General features: G+C 42.2%; 1 protein-coding gene across 11 annotated transcripts in view; it reads left to right on the top strand.

Annotated features, from left to right (window-relative positions):
• CUX1 (cut like homeobox 1) overlaps positions 1-21108 on the top strand; it is a 274945-nt gene that overhangs the window by 218681 nt on the left and 35156 nt on the right. For 6 of the 11 annotated variants that reach the window (XM_064523398.1, XM_064523396.1, XM_064523395.1 and 3 more), the window contains 4 exons: positions 8247-8549; positions 10067-10129; positions 13000-13188; positions 17930-18194. The exons of 1 other annotated variant lie outside the window; for it this stretch is intronic. In XM_064523398.1, the coding sequence (XP_064379468.1) occupies positions 8247-8549; positions 10067-10129; positions 13000-13188; positions 17930-18194 (820 nt within the window). The remainder of the gene's footprint in view (positions 1-8246; positions 8550-10066; positions 10130-12999; positions 13189-17929; positions 18195-21108) is intronic. 4 more of the 11 variants (XM_064523405.1, XM_064523399.1, XM_064523397.1 and 1 more) reach the window with 1 other exon arrangement.

Genomic DNA, 21108 nt, shown 5'->3' with positions numbered 1-21108 from the left:
AGCAACGTTTAACTCTTGAGGCCGCGCTAGGACTTCTCTCATATTTTGTCCAACGTTGATGTTGGCATAACCTCTCACGTAACAGATTGTGCCCTCACCTGCTTGCCTCTCGGCTGTGCTGGCACTGCGGTGCGTGGGCTTGCGCTGTGAAGGAGATGAGGAAAGAGATCCAGACTAATATCCTTAGTTCCTTCCCCCCATATTTTGTTGCTGGAGTTTGTGTGTGTGTGTTGGGGAGAGCGTTACTTTTTAAAATATGATTCACAGCTTTGGTCCCCCAAGCCCTTGGGACAGCACAGTTGTGGTTCACTGAGGGGCAGAAAGGAAGGTAAAGGATGGGGCCAGGGTGGGTTTACCTTAAACAGATACTGGTGTCAGTTCTTGATTACGAGGCTCCGCAGTTTTACGGTAGTTTTGGGCACGGCAGTGGGATTTTCAAGAGTATCTACAAGGTTTTGGTGGTTACACACTCATTAAAATGAGATTGGGGCACCCAACTTCCCTATGTGCTTTTGAATGTCCAACCATCAATCTTTCTTCATGAGACTAACTCCAACTCCCATCTTATTTTTCTCTGAATTTCGTCTGATTTCTCTAGCTTCTGGTTTCTAGGCCCCATGGCTGAAAACATTATTCCCATTTTTTTTTTATTTAAGCTTAGTGCTAACATGTAGTTGTTGAAAATGCAGGATAAAATTGCAACAATATCCTGTAATCCCTTAACAATACTCAGAAGCAGGTTTTTTCAGGTACTTTTAACCTTTGCCCTGATTGTGCAGATAGTGATATGTGCTCCTGTACTCATATAGAGAATGGGGACTTTTATTTTTAATATTCCCCTAGTAATTTCTGAGTTAACCAAAGCTGGTTTCCTCCCCTTTCAGTACAGATAAGCGTACATCTGTGCGCTTTCCTAAAGGGGTTTTCTTTTGATTCCCCCCTCCGCCAACACACACATAAAATTTCCCTCTGAGCAAAAACCAAAATAACGTTTTCCCCAAAGTTAACATTTGTGGAACAAACAAAATCCCCATGGTCATGGTGGAAATCTATAATTGCAGCTGTAGCAAGCACTTGCAACCATGAATGCACGTGCCTACATACTTTATATCATTCTATGTGCACACACATTTATGGCTCTAAGGAGGTTCATATATTTGTAAGCCATAATAATGTGCAAGTTGTGAATAGGCAAGGATCACTCACTCAAAGTAAATCCACTAAAAATGCTACCTATGAGAAAGTGTGCAGCGTTCATAGATGTGTTCTATTAATTAGTCGTAAGAGGGTTTTATTGCTGTATTGTGCCACAAATGCTTAGCTGATTTATTGCATAGCTCCAGCTTGCACTCTGCCACTGGTACCTGGAAAGTTGTTATGATGCTTTAGGAGATCCTGTAAAGGCAGACAGAAAATTAAAGTTAAAATTAAGCAGGAGGTTGAGGAACAAATTCTGCCTGAAATTTTCAGCACCTAGAAAATAGAATAACTGCGTTGTCCTGAATGTGTTGCCATTGCCTGTTTTTGCCATTACCCTGTTTTTTCAGTCTAGAAATTGGCCAGACTGTGCAGCCTAATAATTAGGGGAAAACAGAAACTAATCCAGTCCCAGTATGAGACACTTTGATCTCAGGCAACCTGCCAGGTTTGTTGTTGTCCATTAACTCATCTGTAAGAGTAGGTAAATGCAGGCCCTGCAGTATCAAATGCTCTTTTAAGAGGTTGCAGAGAAATCTCCTGTCCACGTTTGTCTGCTTTCATCTTCTCTGCTAATTTGCCGTGGAGGGAGCGAGCGGAGCACCGAGCGCGGCGGTGCCTCATCACCCGGCCGCGCGCCCCGCGTCGCTGCTCCTGCCGTTCGTTCAGAAGTAAGTTTGGACTTGCCTCGTTTGGCAGAGACCCGAAGCCTGAGCTTTTGGACGTTAGGAGAAGTGGTACATCAAACCAGCCGCCAGTTAGCTCGTGTTTGGGTCCTCGTCGGAATGTCACAGAGTACCCTGTCATTTTGCTTTAGCAACTTGTCCTTCCAAACGCGCCGTTCGCCTTATGGCATGCCAGCAGTAAAAATGTCACTTACAATAATTACTTTTTGGTGAAAATGCTTGCTGACTTCCTACCTTCAAGCTGTTTTTTACACAGTGGGGAGATAATAAGAAATGACTTTATCCTGACTGCTCAAATGAACACTAAATGGAATTTAGGTTATTACTACTGCAGATAGAGGAACTGTGTATTGAAATTTAAATAGTGGATCAGATAAACTAGAGATTTGTCTCTGAAAATTATAGTGGGTCTGCTTTTTCAATCCACTTCTGTCTGAAAGTTAAGGCAGCTGTTGTCTGCCTGCTGTCTTCAGAATATAATATTTTTCATAATCCTTTTAGAGGCCCCTGAATACCTTCTGTGTTTCGCATGGTCTTCCCCCAACTTCTCCATGTTTTGTACCTTATTCCCCAGGAGTCCTTTTGCAGCTTATTAGCTGAGCTTGTGCGAGTCGCAGCGGCTGGGCAGGTGATGCGCTAGCAGCTCCTGAGCCGCGGCAGGAGCGGGTGCTCTGCGCAGACGGGCGAGCATGCCGGGAGGAGACGCGTGGTGCGCTGAGCTTGGATTTTCTGCTGGAGAATTGAGTGCTTTCGTACCACAGCCTTGCCCTGAGCGTGGCTTTGATTTACAAGGGGACAAAAAGTAAGCTTGCTGCCTTGACTGCAGGAATCAAAACAGGATCCAAACAAAAATGCCGCATCTGCCAAGTTCTCAAAGTGCCTGCAAGAAATCCCACTTGAGGAATCTCCCTGCACGCTGGCGGACAGCAGTGTGGTGCTTCTGGGACCAGTGAAACGGTATCCATGTCTCAACACTGCACTGGTGTCTGGATATCTCTGTTGATGGGGATGCATCTGGGACTGGTGTCAGGTCACGTAGATGTCTGTGATTTTCCGGGCGATTGTCGCAGGCGTCACCTGCAAGTCTTTGTATCGGTGGTGTCCTGAGCTTCAGTAGCAGGTTCCCTCTGACTGTGCCGTGGATCTGAGCTATCCTGCTGCTTTCGTACGGGGGCTGTTGGCAAATGTTGCTACCTACAGTCAGAGGAGTTACCGTACATCCCAAAAATGATCCTGCTTGACCAGTGTCCTGCAGTTTTGCAGGATATAATGAAATGTTGCTGATTCCTGAGATGATGCAGCCGGAGCAGATGATCCTCAGGAAGGTGCTGGTGCGCGAGAGGGGAGCCCGGTGCAGCCTGGCTCCGTCAAGTGGCAGCTGGTGCTCGCTCAGCAGGAGCTTCATTAAACCCTGTAGGAATTTTATCATGTTACGGTGGGAGAACATGATCAGACCTTGTAGAGCAATATGACAGGCTGACACTGTGTTAAGGAAAATGTTTTCAGGTAATTCCCAGGACACCTGTGCAATAATCATAGTCCAAAATGCTGTACAATCAGTGTTCAAGCCACTCAGGACGTAGGATCCGGTACAGGGAATCTGAACCTCAGCGTGGGGCAGGAAGTGTTGTTGTGGAGGAACAAGAAAACCTAATGTTAGATTCAGGAAAACCACCGTAACCAGTGAACACATCATGCTAGCAACTGCGAGGAAGGCATAGAGAGAGGGTGGAAGGGACCAAAGCATCCTTTGGCTTCATCCATTGCAATAAGGAATGCAAGACCACAAAAGATTTTCTGTGTTCATATAATTAAAGCAAGGTCAAATCGTTGCTGTTCTCAGCCAGTATCATTATATGCTCAAACAGGCCCTAGTCATAGACTCTAAATTGCAGTGTTTACTTTCTTTCTTAAGTGATCGGTACTAAATGGAGGGAAATGGAGGGCAAGCTGTAATGGCTGTGTTTTGTTGGTGGTCATTCAAGGAGCAATTTTATACTGGAAAAATAGCATTTAAAAAGAAATTGGAAGATACTTGTATAACGTTGACTTTGTTTACATTCATTTACTTTGTTTACATTCATTTATATATCTTCATTTTAGATAATACTTCCCTCTTGAGGATTATAGTAGAGGAAAACTAAATTGAAGAGTTTCCTCACTTAGGAGCAAGGACCACATGTTCTGACAATCGCGATATTTCACGAGTATGGCTCTCTGATGTTCACAAACTGCATCGGATGTGTTTGTCTCTCTGAAGACGTATTTGCCGTCAAAGATTTGAATGCTGGCCCTCACTGTATGGTCATAGCTCTCTCTTCTTAGCTGGTTTCTTCAGCTGTGAAACAGTCAGGGTTGATATTTTAGTTGTCTTTAGATATGAATGGAGGCCAATCACACTTTTCAAACGTTTCAGATTGTTGGCACATTCATGCAGAAATCACTTCCTAGTATGTGATTTACATTTGATTATTATTTTCTACGCTGCATATTTGAATATGCTTTTAAAAAACGGGTTGGAAGTGCCTAACTTTCCAAAACCCTAAACACGTATATTCTGAATGAATAATGTAAAAGGTGCACGGAAGAGTCTTTGCAGCTTTTATGACTCAGTTATATTTGCAGCTTTAGAATATTTGGATCACTTAAATGCATTTACAGTGTACTTGAATCTTTCATTGCCGCTCTCAATATCAACTTATAATGATTTAATAAGAGGCACTGTACGAAAGTTGCACCAGTTTCTTGGCCATTTAGAGCTGCCGTGTTGAACGGCGTCTCGGTCGCGTGCTCAGGGCTCGGTTATCAAGATTGCAGCGGGGACAGCATCTTTCTGCCAGGTTGGCTTGGGGGCAGTCTGGTTTGCTGGAGTCCATTCTGCCCTCTTCTGCAAATTGCAGGGTATGGCTCACTTTTGTGGCCGAGACTTTTTAAAAAAATAAAAGAAAATAGCCCTCTCAGCTGCTGCAGTGAGCTAGTACGCTGGTGATGCTCTTGATCTCGCCAGCTGTTTACTTTTAGCACCTTATTACGGCAGCTTTGGGGCTTTTGCTTGCTACCAGGGCTTGGAAAGCACTTGGTGACACAGAGTTCCCTGGAAGCTCCCGAGCTGAGCACTTACCGGACGGGCTGGACTCTGTGCCGCAAGTGGTCTCTTTGAAATCCTGTATTTATGAGCAAATATTTAACAAAATGACAGGAAAACCTTTTTAAAACCACAGCCAAGAGTCATTTTGAAAGTCAAGTAATCCGTGTTTGCAAATGTTCCAGTCGAAATAGTTGTTCTGTCCTATACAGCTTTAATAGAAAAGGAAATTTTCTAGGAAAGTCCCCAGGGAAGTATTTTAAATAAAACACAACATCCCTTTGGTATAAGTGAAGTTTATCTGGAATTTATTAAAGTAACTTTGTCAATAACTGGTGGCCCTGGGGTAGGCCAGTTGTGCATGATGGGATACCCATAGCCTATCATAATGCAATTTTATACTCATATTGACAAAATGATCTCTTTCTCACTAAATACAAACATATGTAAGCCTTCAGTGAGCATCAGTTATGCACCCTTAAGAAACTGGATTACTCTTAACTTAGTGCTGTTTTTCAGTGAAGACTGGGGTTAATAGAGGAGAGCATGTTTTAAAGAAATATGCTTTCACTATGTTATTTTCATTGGAAATGTTCAATTGTTACTTTTGAAATCTTAATATGTATTTTTCAGATATCCTGAATTTGTTTCTTTGTCCTGTGGGGAGCTTGGGAGAAATGAATACGGACAAATTATTTCATAAAACATATGAAATGACTGTAGATTGACAGTTAAATCTGTAATAGCGAATACATTCAATTTTCCCCTTTGTTCTGTCAGCAGTCACTTGTACTCTAAATGTCTGTTTAATTTTTTAAATAGATTAATGGGAAATGTTTGCATTATTTGATTATTGAATTGAGTTTTCCAAATAATGGATTTTTTCCTCAAATATTTATGTGATCTTGAGAATGTTTTTCCATAAGGGGAAAGTGCTAAAAATGAATGGAGAGCACATTTTGAGTGATCTGAAGTGTACGTGCATAACGCCTCATTTGAAATCACTGTACACTTGCATTTTGTTGGAGGAGGAAAAAAAAACCAGTTTGTCATCTGTACTGCCTTCCAAAATTAGATTCAGATAATCCTACCTTTTTGAGTAAATAAGCAGCAGATTGGTCTTAAAAATGAAATTCAAGCAAGCTCTTGATATGCGATATAAAAAATAAATAAGCTAATATGTGAGCAACATAGAGTATTTCAGTGATAGATGATAATATAGATTACCTTTGTTGTTTACATAATTAGGGTGGGCAGGGAAGGGAGAGGGAGAAAGCAGCATTCGAGAAGGCTTTTGTTTAGTCCTGGGTGGGTTTTGGGGGGGTTGGATTTTTTCTGTACTCTGTGCGTGTGGTTTGCAGTGCACGGATGAAGAATTGTATAGGAAATTTGCAGCTGCTCTAGTTATTCAGTAAGATTTGTATAAGCTGGCACAAGGGACAAAATTAGAGGGAACTTGAACCAGCGCCGTGCGGTTTATTAGCTAGGCAGCCATAATTTTGACCTTGCTGTGGGTTAAAGGACACAGACCTGCGAAGAAATCTGTTTATCATGTAGGGAATTCATGCCATCCCTGACAGTGTACAGTGAACAAGATGGATGATCTGCCAAATTGGTCCCTCGCATGGGTGAATCAGGGCAAATTTACAGTACAATTCCTTTGCTGCTCCTGATACAAAAATAACATTTGCTGGGTTTTATATTCAGTTGTATGATGACCTAGGGTGAAGCAGAGAAAAGAAATAAGATTTGTAGGATCCATATTGCCTTAAAGATTTATATGAACCTGGCTTTCCTTTTTTATCTGCCTCTTTTACATCTTTCATAAACCACTGAGAAAAGAGTAGCAATTGCTTGGTTTGAGAGAATAACTTTATGTAAGTGTGTCAGGGAAGGAACCTTCCTTAAATGAAGTATGGTAAAAGCTTCTATTAGCTTGGATAACACGATTTTACCATGAACCCTGCTTCATTTGAACCCTATTTTTACTAAAGCAGCATGTTGCTATAGTATTTAGGCTATGCTTTCCATGCTGCATGATCTGCATGCTTTGCAATTATTTGACAGTGTTCTGGAAAATGAACAAATGGGGGAAAAAAGGTGAAATTTGATGTTAGCTATTGCCTTGCTAGTGATAGGACCTGGCGCTGCCGAGGGAGTTGCTGTTGCAGTGGCATTGCAGTGCTCAGGAAAACAGGCAGTTCTGTTGCACAGACCAAGTTTTTGCTGTGGGATGGACTCCTGAGCTTCCTCCACAGATCTCGAGATGAATCCACTGATGTAGGAATCCAAGATATGTACAATAACAGTGCTAAGTAATGAGAGGGGGACAGCAAGGAGGAAGCGATCCCACAGAAAGGAAAAAGCAGATGGAGAAATCTAATGTATTCTTTATCAATTGTAGGGAATTGTTCTTCTGAAACACATTCTCCATGTGTTGTTGCTTTAAAAGAAAAGTTCAGACTGTGCTCTACCTTAGATGTTTGGATTTTCTGCGTGAAGTAGTTGGTAACTTCCATTTAAAGATGAATGTGAACTTATTAAGGGAAAACAATGTCTTGTACAGAACTTGCTGTTGTTGAGAAATTAACAGATTCAGAAAGCTTTCTTTCAAACAAAATGCTTACATAACAAATTTTGGTGTCTCCTGATTCACTAGCTATCTTAATATTGGATTCTCTAACACGTTGTTTGATACAACATAACAAGATTAAAATACATCTTATAATTAAGTTATTTCTGGGCAAAGAATATATGTGAAAATGTGATGCAAGTGATGAGAAACAGAATATGAAATCAAAGTTGTATCATTTCTAGAAAATCCTTCACTGGCACTACAGCATAGTGGTGAAGTGAGTTTCTTATTTGTCATAGAAAGATATTTAAACTAGTCTATAATAGTAGATGTAAGAGAATTCTTACAGGAAAATGTTGTTGAAAACTAGACTATGAGATTTCCTGACCAAGGAAATTTCTTGCAACTTTACAGAGTATTGCACTTCATTTATTGCTAATTTTATATTTTATTTATATTTGTACATCTTGCCTTTATGAGAAAGCAGAGATGACTCAAGATAAAATTACAAAATAATTCTGTTTTTAAAAAGAAGCTTTTCAGTAACCAAGTCATAACAAGTAGCATTTTGCATACTTAGGCATTTCTTTAAGTAGATAGAATTTAAATGAGAAGGAAAGTTAAATATCCTGCAATCAAAACATTACAATTATGCTAAAGTGAGGTCTTTTTTTTTCTTTTTTTTTCTTTTTTTTAATTACAGAAAGCACTCCAAAGACTTCTGCCAGTTGCAGTCCTGCACCTGAATCTCCTATGAGCTCCAGTGAATCAGTGAAGAGCCTGACCGAATTGGTACAGCAACCCTGTCCTGCTATAGAGACAAGTAAGGATGGCAAATCACAGGAATCTAGTGAGCCACCTGCCTCCGAATCCCAATCTACAACACCTTTGCCTCTGTCTGGCCACTCAGCCCTCAGCATTCAAGAACTGGTTGCTATGTCACCCGAATTGGATACGTATGGCATTACGAAAAGGGTCAAAGAAGTGCTAACGGACAACAATCTTGGTAAATTACTTTATTCTCATCTTTGTTGAGATAAAGAGGAAGTATTCATGCTCTGATTTTTAAGTTATGTTTCCGTAGACAAGGATACCTCTTTTTGGCCCTGGCCTAAACTGTAATCTGTTAAGAATTTTTTGTAAGCCAGTAGAAAAATCCTTTCAGATTGTGGTACTCTGCTTCATAACAAAATGTCATCACACCCTTGCTCTTCTTAAGCTTTGCTTCTGGTTCACCAGCCAGATACTGCTCCCAGCTCCCTAAATACAGTCCGGCAGGCTGTAAAGAAGACCAAAATCCCAAAGCCAGTGAGGTGTCCCCTTGAGAAATGCTGATTCCCCAATGCTTGTAGATTCAGGGCCCCAGCATTTTAGGCATAGGCGAAGTAGAGGAGTCCCAGCATGGTAGGAAAGGGAAGGGCATCAGAGGCAAAAGCGTAGTGTGCCTGTAGAGCTGGAAGGTGAATTCAGACTTGGTTGAGGTTTATATGAACCTGTAGGTAAGTCTATGGGGCCATTTAGTTATTTTGCTTAGACACCTACAAAGCTAAGGCTACTTTTGCCTGCAGATGAGTTTTTGGGTGCCAAGTTAAGTATAACGTTGATATGGCTGACTATTTGGAGTAGGCAAAGGGAATAACCTGATCTGAGTACAGGAGGTTTGGGAAATCCACACTTAATACTTCCACAATGCCTCTGAGTAAGTCACTAGTTCTTGTCTGCTTAGCACTTCCCCCCCTCCCAAGGCGTTGGGAAACCCTGAGGAGTTCTTTGAGATCTCTAGCTGGGAGGCAGTAAGGCTGCCCCAGCGTTACCTATACGTGCTTCTGGTGCTTAGCGTGGGATCCATCTCATCTGCATTTAGACCTTCAAAGCAGATATCTGAGATGGTTGGATGAATCACTCTCCAGAGGTGCCAGTTTCTCTCCATTCACTAGAGGGGGGACCGAAATGATAAGCTTACGTTTAGACTGATAATATTCATGTGAGAAGGATTCCACTCATGTCATCTGAATGTTATAACTGTATAAGTACAGATACCTTTATTTTAATAGGAGAGAACACCTCTCAGCTAGACACAAAATAACAGGTGGTGTTATCTTAGATTTAAAAAAATGGGAAAATTCCTGGGGGTGGAGGGAAGGGAGGTGGCAAGTTCTCGGTTAGCATAATTTGAAAAAAAAAAAAAATGAAAGAAAAAAAAAGAAAGAAAGAAAATGACCTGATTCTGGACATACTCCTGCATGAGAGTATGTTCCACTGAACCTAACAGAATTAGCCGCTCATGCACATTGGTGTGGGCAGACTGCGATTGCTTGTTCAGTGGAGTCAATGTAGAAATAAAGCCACAAGTCATGGTAGGGGTTAGCAGGTTCAAGCCCCTAGTTTTTGGGCAAAATGCTGTTGAGTGCTGTACCTGCTCTGGTGTTCCAGAGAGGTTTGAAAAGTATTTTTGTTTACATTTGCTTTGATGCCATTTTTACTTAGTCTTTTTTATTTCCCATGATTTTTGTTTTCCTACAGTGTGGCTGACAAGCCTAAAAAGCAGCAGAAGAGCCAGGAAATGTGCCCCAAACTCTGCATTAGGTGTGGAACCAGTTTCAATGTCTCCTTTTGTGCCCTCAGTGTGCTAGTGCACCAGATTGACTTGGTGCTCAGGTTTCTCTGTCTTAGGCCACAGGCCCTTGTGAGCCTGTCCTGGGCCAAGTCTTAGTGGCTCAGTTGTTCAAATATCGTCAGCCACTAAAGACCACGATTGCGTGAAACTATTTAAGATGACTTGGCAAGCCAGAACGTGTTTGGCGGGTCTCTCCTCCCATTCCTTTTAGTATTCCTAGCCCCAAATGTCATAGTTTTATATAAGTCAGGATAACATGTCATTTAGATAGAGAGGGAAGGAAATGCAGTGAGCTATTGAAAAATTGCAGTGTTGGGGGGATTTTGCAGGATGGGTCAGGACTAGCCATGAAGCTAGCATAATTTGCAGAAAGTTTGGTCCATTAGGAGCTACATCAGCGGGAACATGCACAAAGGATTTTAGGCAAAAAATAGGGGGAATTAAAAGGAGCTTTATGAAAACTGTTCCTAAAAATATTCAAGTTATTAATAGCTCTCTGGTGAAGATGGAGTGTGATACACCTACTGCCTCCTGAGAATGATTTCTAATGCATTCCCCATCAGCTTGGGAGTCTTTCAGGTGTTCGATCCTGTCCTGCTGTATCCTGGAATAGAATAAATGGCACAAACATCTTTAGCTTTGCCCATAATACCTACACAACATGATGTTACCTCCTTCCACTTCTAGATTTAAAATTTTTAGGCTGTAGTTTGAAGTTCATTTCCTTCGGCAGCATTGCTAGTACCTGCTCCGGGCCATTTATTTCTGACCCAGAATTGCTAATTCATGCTGGTATTCCTGTTCGTGTGTTCACACGATAAACTAGAGCAGGGAGTTAGTCTGAGTGTAAAGAGACCACCGTATTTTTCATAGATTAGTGAGACTTAGATCAGTTCCCTGCTCTGATTTACCGTGGAGCCACATGGGCGATTGCAGTGGCCCTAAGGGCACAGCACAGCGGCCGTGGGAGCTCTCGTGGCCACTGAGAGAAATGCTCCTCACGTTGCAGCCTCAGCACCCCAGGGGTTCGAAACGGTGGGAAATGCTAAAGGCAAGTTGTTTACAAAGGCGAAAGAAAAAAGATTTTTAAGGTAGCTATCTTAGTGTGAGTACTTAGTCCCAACTAGCTGGCCCTTTTAAAGGTAAATGCATAAGGCCTTGCTGCTCTTTTTAAATAGCATATTCAGATTTACAAGGAGAAACAGGGAGTACGATAACTCTGGAATATTGATGATCCAAAATGGGCCCCGAATTACAATTTTTTTCCTGATTTTCCTGATACTGAGGGTTTGAAAGAAAAAAAGTCCGTATTTAAGCCATTTAGTTGAAAACCATGTATTACTTTGGAACTTAAGTAAATTCTGAATTTAGGTTTCTGTTTCATCTCTAAGAACCAAGTGCAGGCTTAGTTTTAGAGATTGTTAGTGAACTCTCTTGTTAACCCTGTCTTCATTTCCCCTCTCCACCTCTCATAATCTCGTCTGCTTCATACAAAATCTCAGCAGGCCCCTTCATCCGAGGGGAGAGCCCTGTAGCTTAAAACTGATCCCGCCATCCTTCCTCCCTCCTCTGCCCATGCAGGCGAAAAAAACCCACAAGGCCAGAGTTAAAAAGGAGGAGGAGTTTCACAAAGTGAGATGCCGGGGAAGGGTCTGTGGAATAGCTATTTGCCGTGGTGCTTCTGCGAGGGAGCTCGGGTGCGGGCATGCTCTGCACAGCTGGAGCAGCACGAGCCCCCGCACATCTGTACCAGCCCCCAGAGCCGTGCAGCGCCACTGGCTGCTGCTGCTGGCACGTGTAGGACGCGGAGAAGGGCCTTCTGCTTTGCCTGTTAGTGAGGGCATTCAAAAAGCTAAGGAACAGACACAAGACCCCAAGGCCTAAACTTGGTAGGTATGGAAAGATCTTTGGGTTACCTTGAAAATACGTGATAGCTACACTTCTATCAGAAATCGCCGGTTATGACTCAGATGACTTCAGGCTCAGTCTTGTAACAAAAGCTGTTACATACCAAGGCAGTTTAGCTTAGGGAGGACATTAAAGTGAAGGGTTTTAGGGAACCAGCTGCGTGGTTGGGTTTGAGCTCCACAGGCATTTTCCATAGTCCTTAATAAGTTAGATCTTAACTACATAAAATTATTAATGCACATACAAATGATACACATTGAAAAGCATGTGTAGTTTCTACCATACTAGACTACAGCATTTTGAAAGACAACCAAGATAAAGTATTCTTAACTAGAAGTGCTGTAGAGGTTATTTAAAAAAAAATGCTATTATAAAATGTGATTATCTGCAGTTGCTAAAACACTATTAGAATGCCAGTGATAACAGAACAACACAGAAAATATTTACATGTGTCTTTGAGGACACTAATAGGACTGTTGCTGAATGGGGGGGTTGTGTTGGTTTTGATTCATGGATTATTTGAGGTGTTTGTCTTATCCGGTTGCACTGAAGCTGTTACAGTACCTTCCCTCATAAGAACTAAGTAGCCTCACTGCTCTCCCTGAAGTTGCTTGCTTAGCTAAAAGTTCGGTTTATTTTTAATCTCATTAATTTTATCTGTTTGCGCACTGTTTCCACTGTAAGATCCTGATCCCAAAAGGTGCTGAGCTCCCCCCTTTGCCACAGTCAGATCCCAAGGATTAAACTAAAGCTTAATATTTGTACCTTTAGTGGGGGGAGAGTTTTCATTCTTCTAAATGTTTCTTTTGGGTTTTCAAGCAATTCTGAAGTAAGAATAATTGATGAATGATCTTGTAGTCATGTTCTGCTTTTTTTTGTTAGTCTTGTCTTTTAACTGAATGATTACATATGATTTTCAATTTCGTATTAGGTCAGCGTTTGTTTGGGGAGACAATCCTAGGGCTAACACAAGGCTCTGTCTCAGACCTTCTGGCTCGCCCTAAGCCCTGGCACAAGCTGAGTTTGAAGGGACGGGAACCCTTTGTCCGCATGCAGCTGTGGCTCAATGATCCCAACAACGTGGAGAAGTTGATGGATATGAAACGAATGGAGAAAAAAGGTAACCTGGAGCACACTGCAGGCTCGTGTTTTCTGTAGTTCAAAAATGACCATGTCTTTTAAAATACTCTATAAGTAGTGTACAGGCAGCATTGATCCAGTATTATGAAGGCTATGCAAAAGGGCTTCATGACAGCTTTTTCATAGCCTGATTTGATGCTAGCTTCAGGAGATATATCTCAAAAAAAACCCCAAACCCTGAGTATTTGCCAGCTGTCAGGAAATCATGGCTAGATTCTCCTATAGATTAATTACTGAGGCCCTGGTGTATCACTGAGAACTTGCCTTACCAAATGAGAAATGTGAGTTTGGGAGCTGGCTTTGGGTTATTAGTTAATAGTGCTGCAGCTGGTCACAGATGTTGGGCTGGAGTTGCTGTGCACCGATTCCTGAGAGAGCTTCTTGCCATCCAGCACTGATGATCACTAGGAGGAAGGAAAAATGCAGCCTTTATAAAAGGGTATTTGAGAATCATTTGCTTAATTTAATTTGTAGCCATTGTAGGGTTGGGGAAAGGTGATTGTGCTATGAGAGGCTTGCCTAAAGAGGTTAGGTCACGAGTGTTATTATTGGGTATCTTACTAGGGAGTGTATCCTGAGAATTTTAGCCTACTCTATATTTAAAATTCATCCCTAAAAACCAGAGGTTACTCAAAGCCCTGGTTTCAGTATGTTCATGTGATTCTACAACAGAGAGACTCGTAGGCTGTCATTATCAGCAGTTAACTAATTAATGATATATACATCTCTCAAGAGCTATCCCTTAATGATATTAGTACAGACAGTATTAATCGTGTGCGCTGAAAGCACTGCTGTTGACTGCTGTCCTGAAAGCATTAACACATTTGATCAAGAATTTTGTGATTATATTAAAAACTGCAGTTAGGTTGCTTCTGGGAAAAATAGCAGTCTTACACATTTTCAAGAAGAAATTAAAATCCTTGTTATAGTAAATGTGTGCAATACAGTGCAGTGCAGGATCTTACTGCAAATTGTGTGCAGGCTTCCACTGGGAGTAAAATCCACTTGGGTTTCTCACTTGCAACTGTAAACCAAAGGGAGCCATGATGGGGTTTTTTCGTATTAGAAATACGGCAGAAATAAAATTGTCAACTAGCTGGATTTTATAGCCTCTAAGAGAATATCCCCCATAATGTAGGAAAATAAAATAAAAATAATTTAAAAGTAGTACCGACAATATCCTTTCAAAACTATTTTCTAAACTGGATTCTTATCAAATACTGTGCAATACATATGCTGTATAGATGGCACCTGAATAGAGATAAGGCTATAAATCATTTGAGACTCCACTGAGCTCCTGAACTGTGTAAGTGCAGTCCTCATAGCAGAGCACTCTAAAGTGAATTCAACCCTGTATTTTCTGCAGAATCCTTTCATGCAGGTAAGGATTCTGTGATTTAACCTTTTAAATTGCTCTAGAGCCACATTAACAATTTAACTTTCCCTTCAGCTAATGTCGGTTAAAGAACAATGCAACTGTATCTGTTACCAGTGAAACATTATTACCAATTACTTCTCTGCCACATTTTATTAAGGGAATAAATTGATAATTATGATAAAGGTGAGCTGCATATATCTTTTTTTGCTCTTCTTCCAGTCTGAAGTTTATGCTATAAATGTCCATTTTAAAAGGTTCTGAAAATTTGCAATATACATTAAGTAACCCCTTTGGAGGATGGAGGTTCAGACTCGCTAGGCTGAGACATTTTGCCCCAGCTTTCCTGCCTTGGAAGACTTCATTCCTATTTCTTACAACCTCCCACTGCGTGTGCTGCTGGTATCATCGCACTCCTCACTGAACAGTACTGAAGCTTGCTGTCAGGAGAAAATTTAATTCCCTTTATTTCCCCATTATTTCACTTTTTAATAATCTTGTTCAATACTGCATAAGACAAAAATTATATTAAAAAGGGCTCTGCTTTACCTCAGTGGGCAGCCACTAGTTCTGCAATAGCATCTGCATCATCTGTAGCTGAACCACATGCTGGGGAGTCTTTCCAGAGGGACGTGGTGATGCTGGGTCTGCAGCAAGACATGAAAAGTAGTAAAACTCAGGGGATAGAGCTGGCCTTGACAAGTTGATCTCAGATCTAGACCTTTCTCCAGATTACATTTGAGAAAAAAGAAAATATATGCTCCAAGAATCAAGTATGTTTGCAACTTGGATTCTTGTTTGAGCCTCTCTGTCACTGCAAATGTGCCGAATGATCTCCTTATGTTGTCTACATTCAACACATATGTTTAAAATCAGAAGTAAAAAGGAAAAGCTTTTATGAACGTCATCCAAAGTTTCCGGAAAGCACCATTAAAGCATAAAGCCTAGGCACTAGCTTAGCACGTTGCCAAGTGCCAGAATTGTGCCTTTGGCCCCCTGGAAGTTTGTTCTGATAATATATTTTCATCCAGAAAAATAATTGGTTATGGCATAACAGTGGGACATCTGTATTTTTAGGTTAGAGAGACATTTACATTTATTCAGTTTGTTCCACTCACATGCAAGAGACCCGAAGAAGGCATTGCACCTTTCGCGATCCCAGTGCGAGGTTACAAAAGCGGAGGGAGGCCTCAGGCGTGAGGTTTTTCCCGAGCTGTATCCCAGGGCAGGGGTCCACGCTCTGCTGTGGGGTGCTTGGCCTGAGCTGCTTGTCTGAGTCTAAAGATGGGAGCTCTGTGCTGCCACAAATGCCATCCTTTGCAGGACGGAGAAAACAGAGACTCTGAGCATCTCCATGCATGTGTGTCTGGTGTTAACTCAGCCGCCTGACCAAATTCCAGAAGCCCTAGTTCAAGATAGCCCAAACACCTTTTCCATCTTCCGTGCGATGTTCTGTTTTGTCTCATGTCCTCTTCTAAATTGCTGTGCATTGCTGAAGTGATAGATGCCGTCTTTCAGGCCTGGTGGTTGTGTTATCAAAGGAGACGAGAGTACCGTGTGTATACTTGGAATGTCAGTGCAAGTTTGAAATAACACCAAGGAGACTTTGAGATTAAAGACCTCATATAAATTTAAGATTATATTGCTAGAATGATTAATTCCATGGTTGAAGGCTGTAGCAGTTCCTTGAATGCAGCAAAAACAGGGCCAAAAGGTCACCTTGAAATAATGTGTTTACCAGTAATCACTTTGCAATCCTACATCTTGTGGAACAACTTAAATAGATGACTTTTTAATAGAATTTATTAGAGAAAAAATATAGAACAACTTCCCTTTTTATAGTTATTTCAAACGTGTGCAGGACTGTATCGTGGCAGAGTGATGGATCATGAGCAACTTGCATTCTGTTCCATATCAGTGATCTTACACAGGAGGCAATCCACAGGTAATCTGTCATATTCAAGAAAAACAAAATGAGGGCCATGCAGATACACCCAAAGGTTACAGAGTGTGTTCAAAATTCACTTCGATGATAGTATGACACAGCATAAAGGTCCCACTGGGCAGAGAGGACGGGATGATGAAACCCACTGGAGACAGCAGACCTAGACAGTCCTTTGGGAGCTCTGCCAGGGGAAGTTGGCTCATGTGAGAAGGGTTTTCAACATTTTAGTTAATTTAATTGCATTGAATTTTTATTTTTTGTGCACCCTCAGCCTAAAGGCAGAGCTGCGGGAGACAGAAATTTGTTCTATGAAGGATTCAGTTGCTGGCCCTTGCGACGTGCTCCACGTTGCTCCCTGGCTCCGATCGGAGCTCCTGGCTGCTGCAGATTTAGTGCCTGCTTGATTGATGTCAGCCTGGTGTAATCTGGAACATAATAGGCGAGGTTATCAAATTGCAGCTCTTGAATACCTAAACTCTTAAATATCTAGAAGCTATTTAACAGGCCATTAAATATTTTATTGACAAGATTCATCTGTATTTGCCGTTTGCAGCCCCCTCATTAGCCATGCTGGTGTGCAGTGCCACCAGGTGTGGTAAATCCCACCTCCCTTGGCCCAGCAGAAATCAATCACGTCAGTGACACTGTTTGCTGGGACTCTTTTCTTGACGGATTTGCCAGGATAATTCAGGCCCCGGCAGGGAGGAGAGTCAGCGGCGGTGTCGCAGGCTCCTGCCACCAGCCTCGCCGAGCTGCATCTGTGAGCAAGGGCTTTCTTGAAAGTGTGTGTGTTTTTAAGAGAGCCTTGCGTAGGGGAGGAAGATGCTGAGGGCTGTTTTTCTTTCATAACCTGTCAGTGCTGTAGCAAAGCAAAAGCAACAACAGCCCGCCGGGTTCCTCGGGCGGCCGTCGGGATCGCGCGGGCTCCAAGCGCCATCGTGTGTTGGCCGCGGTTGCGGCTCCCTTCAGCCCCCGCAGCCGCGTTTTCAGTTCAGAGGGAGACCTTAAGTCTTCAGCATCCAAAAATATTTAAGCTGAAATGAAGTGTAACTGGCCTAATTGGGTGCTTGCATGGAAGCGCGCTCCTCATGAAAGAGTGAATTTGAAATAAGTTGTGTTAACCGAACCCTGTTATTCATGTCCCATATTCACTGAGAAAGCAGGAAACTTGACAGGTTTCCAGTCAATTTGTCATCTCTCCTTTCCCTTCTTTCTTCTTTTCCTGTCTCCCGTACCCTTCCTGCGTTTGCTCTCCTCTCATCTCCGATTGCGCCCGTTCCGTGCTGTTCCCTCTGAACAGCCCACCCGGCGTTTACAGCCCGTCACCTTTGCGTTTATTCCGCGTTCATCGATTTTGTATCCGTGCTCAGTTGGGGCTGATCTGCCGCGCTTCTCTTGCAGCCTACATGAAGCGGCGGCACAGCTCCGTTAGCGACAGCCAGTCCTGCGAGTCCTCCTCGGCCGGCATAGACTACAGCCAGGGCGCCAGCCCGCAGCCGCAGCACCAGCTGAAGAAGCCCCGCGTCGTGCTGGCCCCGGAGGAGAAGGAAGCTCTGAAACGAGCCTACCAGCAAAAGCCATACCCATCACCAAAAACCATTGAGGAACTCGCGACGCAGCTCAACTTGAAAACCAGCACCGTGATCAACTGGTTCCACAACTACAGGTACGCGTGCCCCGAAGCCCTCCCGGGAGCCCCGCTCGCGGAGCACCTGTGTTACCTGCTTTGGCAGGGGCCTGCTGTGCTGCAGCAGGCTGTATCTGCTACAGCCGACACTCTGCGGTTGTACACGATGAACCATTGCACCAGCAGGGAGGTTCTAGCTAACAGTAATGCTAGAGACTAATTTTAAGTCGTCCCTGAGGAACAGAAGTATTCACATGTTGGTGTAAGTGGTGCTTTTGAGCAGAAAATCTTGCTTTTGGTGTGAGCCTAAGACTAAAAAATGATATGAAAGTCCACTGTCATGTTAAATATTTATAATTCCTGTGGTAGTAGGCAAGACTGGTTCTTTCTTACGTGCATATGCAGACATGTATATGTACCCACATACGTGTGTGTGTGTAAAATGTGTTATGCCTGGGCCACTTGGTGGGGGATGCATGGCAGCGTCCTTTACCAGGTGGCATCAGAGTTGCACTCTTTTTATCATATATTCTCCAGGCATAAGAACAAAAAGAGGATTTTCTTTCAGCCCTTGGGCCAGTGAGCCCTGAAAATAGGGAAAACCATGTGCTGTATCTCTGAGAAGTTCTGCACAGTCACAAGGGGCAGAGAATTGATAACCCTGAAGTCAGATGTGGATAGAGATTTGTTTCATTATCATGATTAAATCATCGACTCATACTGAAATAAAATAAGATTTGGGTCTGTTTAGTTCCTTTCTCATATTAGAAGGAACCTTCTCAACATCTGCACAGCCGAAGTAGGTTTGGGCATAAAGACACCAATAAAAATAAACAATGCTGGAATGGCATGTAAGAATTAGAAGTATTGGAATAAACATATTTTTGGCTGTGCTCAGGATTGAATATCTTAATTAGTTCAGCAAACTTTTCTCCAAGAAATTTGTGCTAATGAGTAATGAACAGGTACAGTTAAGATACCAGATTTAAAACCATTCTGCTCCTTCACTTGAAGCCAGTAATATTTCTAATTAATGTAACGGTTGATTGTTAAACTTGCTTGTTTTTAGAAAACTGCTAACATTAAAAGGGTGTTTTCTACCTTAGCCCTTCTCAGCTTTTAACAGGGAAGTTACTGAAGCAGAAGAGGCACAGTCTGAGGAGATATCTCAGAATTATTACATACAGTAGCAAAATAATGTGTTAAACAATGGAAAACTTTTAAATTATAACATGTTTGCACTGATTTTCACTGACTTGAATTTGCTACTGAAGCAGTGTCTTTCACTGTTCAGACTTCTCCAAATACAGGCCTCCCTTGCAATTCCCACTTCTAGGCAATTATACACAAGTTGGAGGAATGCCTATGAAAATACGTTCCCTTCGGCCTGACAGCAAAATGTGCTGTTCTCACTTACGCAGCCGAATGAGGGAACACTGGTGGCATGTGTCATCTTCCTCATTACCATGAGGTCCCCTGTTTAGGCGTGTGGTGAGAAAGCGTGACAAGTCATGATTGATCAGCGTGCTCAGCCACACCAAGCTATACATTAATGTAGACTAGCTGCTGACAGTTGTATACAAAATAAAAAATTTATAAACAAGGTGCTATAAGCTGGTGGGCAGCACAGGCCTGATGGCACTAAGTGATCTGGGCCTGCTCCCAGATGTGCTGCTGAGTCTGCAGGACCTCCAAGAGCTGTTTCCAGCTTGCTGGAGCCCGAGGCAGCTCTGAGTGGTTGCCACCACTGAAAAATCAAACCATGTGACTGTTCTTTTCTGCAGTGCATGAATTTTCATAGCTTTCATGCATGAAATACTCTTAAATCCTTAGCAGGACATCGCTAAAGAGATACAAGGTTCATGTACTATTAGGGGAACAAGGTCGGACCCAGTGTCCCCATAGCCTAGTGTACCATCTTTGACGGTGGTCCGTGGCAGATGCCAAAGGAGAGGTCTGCTCTGTGTTGCTTTAGTGCATTCGGTGATGCTTTCATCAGTATGTCTTTTTAGCTTCCAAATGTCTTTGGCTTAGGGCTTTTCTGAACCAGATGTTGTATCCATATTGTAATCAGTAATCCATGATGGACTTTCCTTCCTTGAATTTTTCTAATTGCTTGTTGAATCCATTTTGATTCAGATTTCTGACCTCCACAACATCCTGTGACAAGGAGGTCCCCAGCTCAGCTATTTGCTTTGTCAAAAAGTGCTTTCCTTTGCTGTTTTAAACCTCCTGGCTGATAATTTCATTGGGTGTTCGTCAGTTCATTTTTGTAAGACTTGAATAGTCTTTCCCCTGTTCATCTTCTCCAGGCCACACTTAATTTTATTTCTCTCTGTTATGCTCTCTCTCAGTCATTTCTCTTCGAAGCTGAAGAGTCTTCATACAGGAGCGGTTCCCCATCTCAGAGCTAGTTATTCTTCAGTATAATTTTTTCTTCAAGGTAACTTCATATGAGACAGGGTACAGGTTTAGAAAAGTTTGTCTTCCTACATATAGGCAATCTTAAAACACCAGAGACAGATTATTTCTTAGAAAGACACCAGTTTCAGAAGAAAATCTCTTGTGGCCTTTATTTCAAGAATGTAGTAGTTCGTTACCATGCTGTCTGCTTTCTTAATACGGAGCCTGTACGTATCAAGACACTTCCTTTTCCTTCCTCCCTCTTCTCTGCCCCCAAAATTGTGCTGTTTCTTTGGATACTGTCTCTTGGGAATCCTATTGCAGTGATGCTTTTGCTTTGAGATTCAGCCTAAACCACTTTCCAAAGGTGGTTGCTACATCAGAAGCCACCTTTTTGTCCACCATATGGGAAGTGTGCCCTAGCATTTATTCACTGCAGCAAAAGAAACTTTAAAAAATCAGATCCTCAGCTGGAGAAGAAATAATTCACTTCAGAATATAAATAGGCATCAAGGATTTTGCAGTGTCTGCAAATTCGTCTCAGTCTTTT

This window comes from Dromaius novaehollandiae, chromosome 19 (assembly GCF_036370855.1).
Source record: "Dromaius novaehollandiae isolate bDroNov1 chromosome 19, bDroNov1.hap1, whole genome shotgun sequence".
Lineage (NCBI taxonomy): Eukaryota > Metazoa > Chordata > Aves > Casuariiformes > Dromaiidae > Dromaius > Dromaius novaehollandiae.
This window is presented reverse-complemented; position numbering and strand designations above follow the sequence as displayed.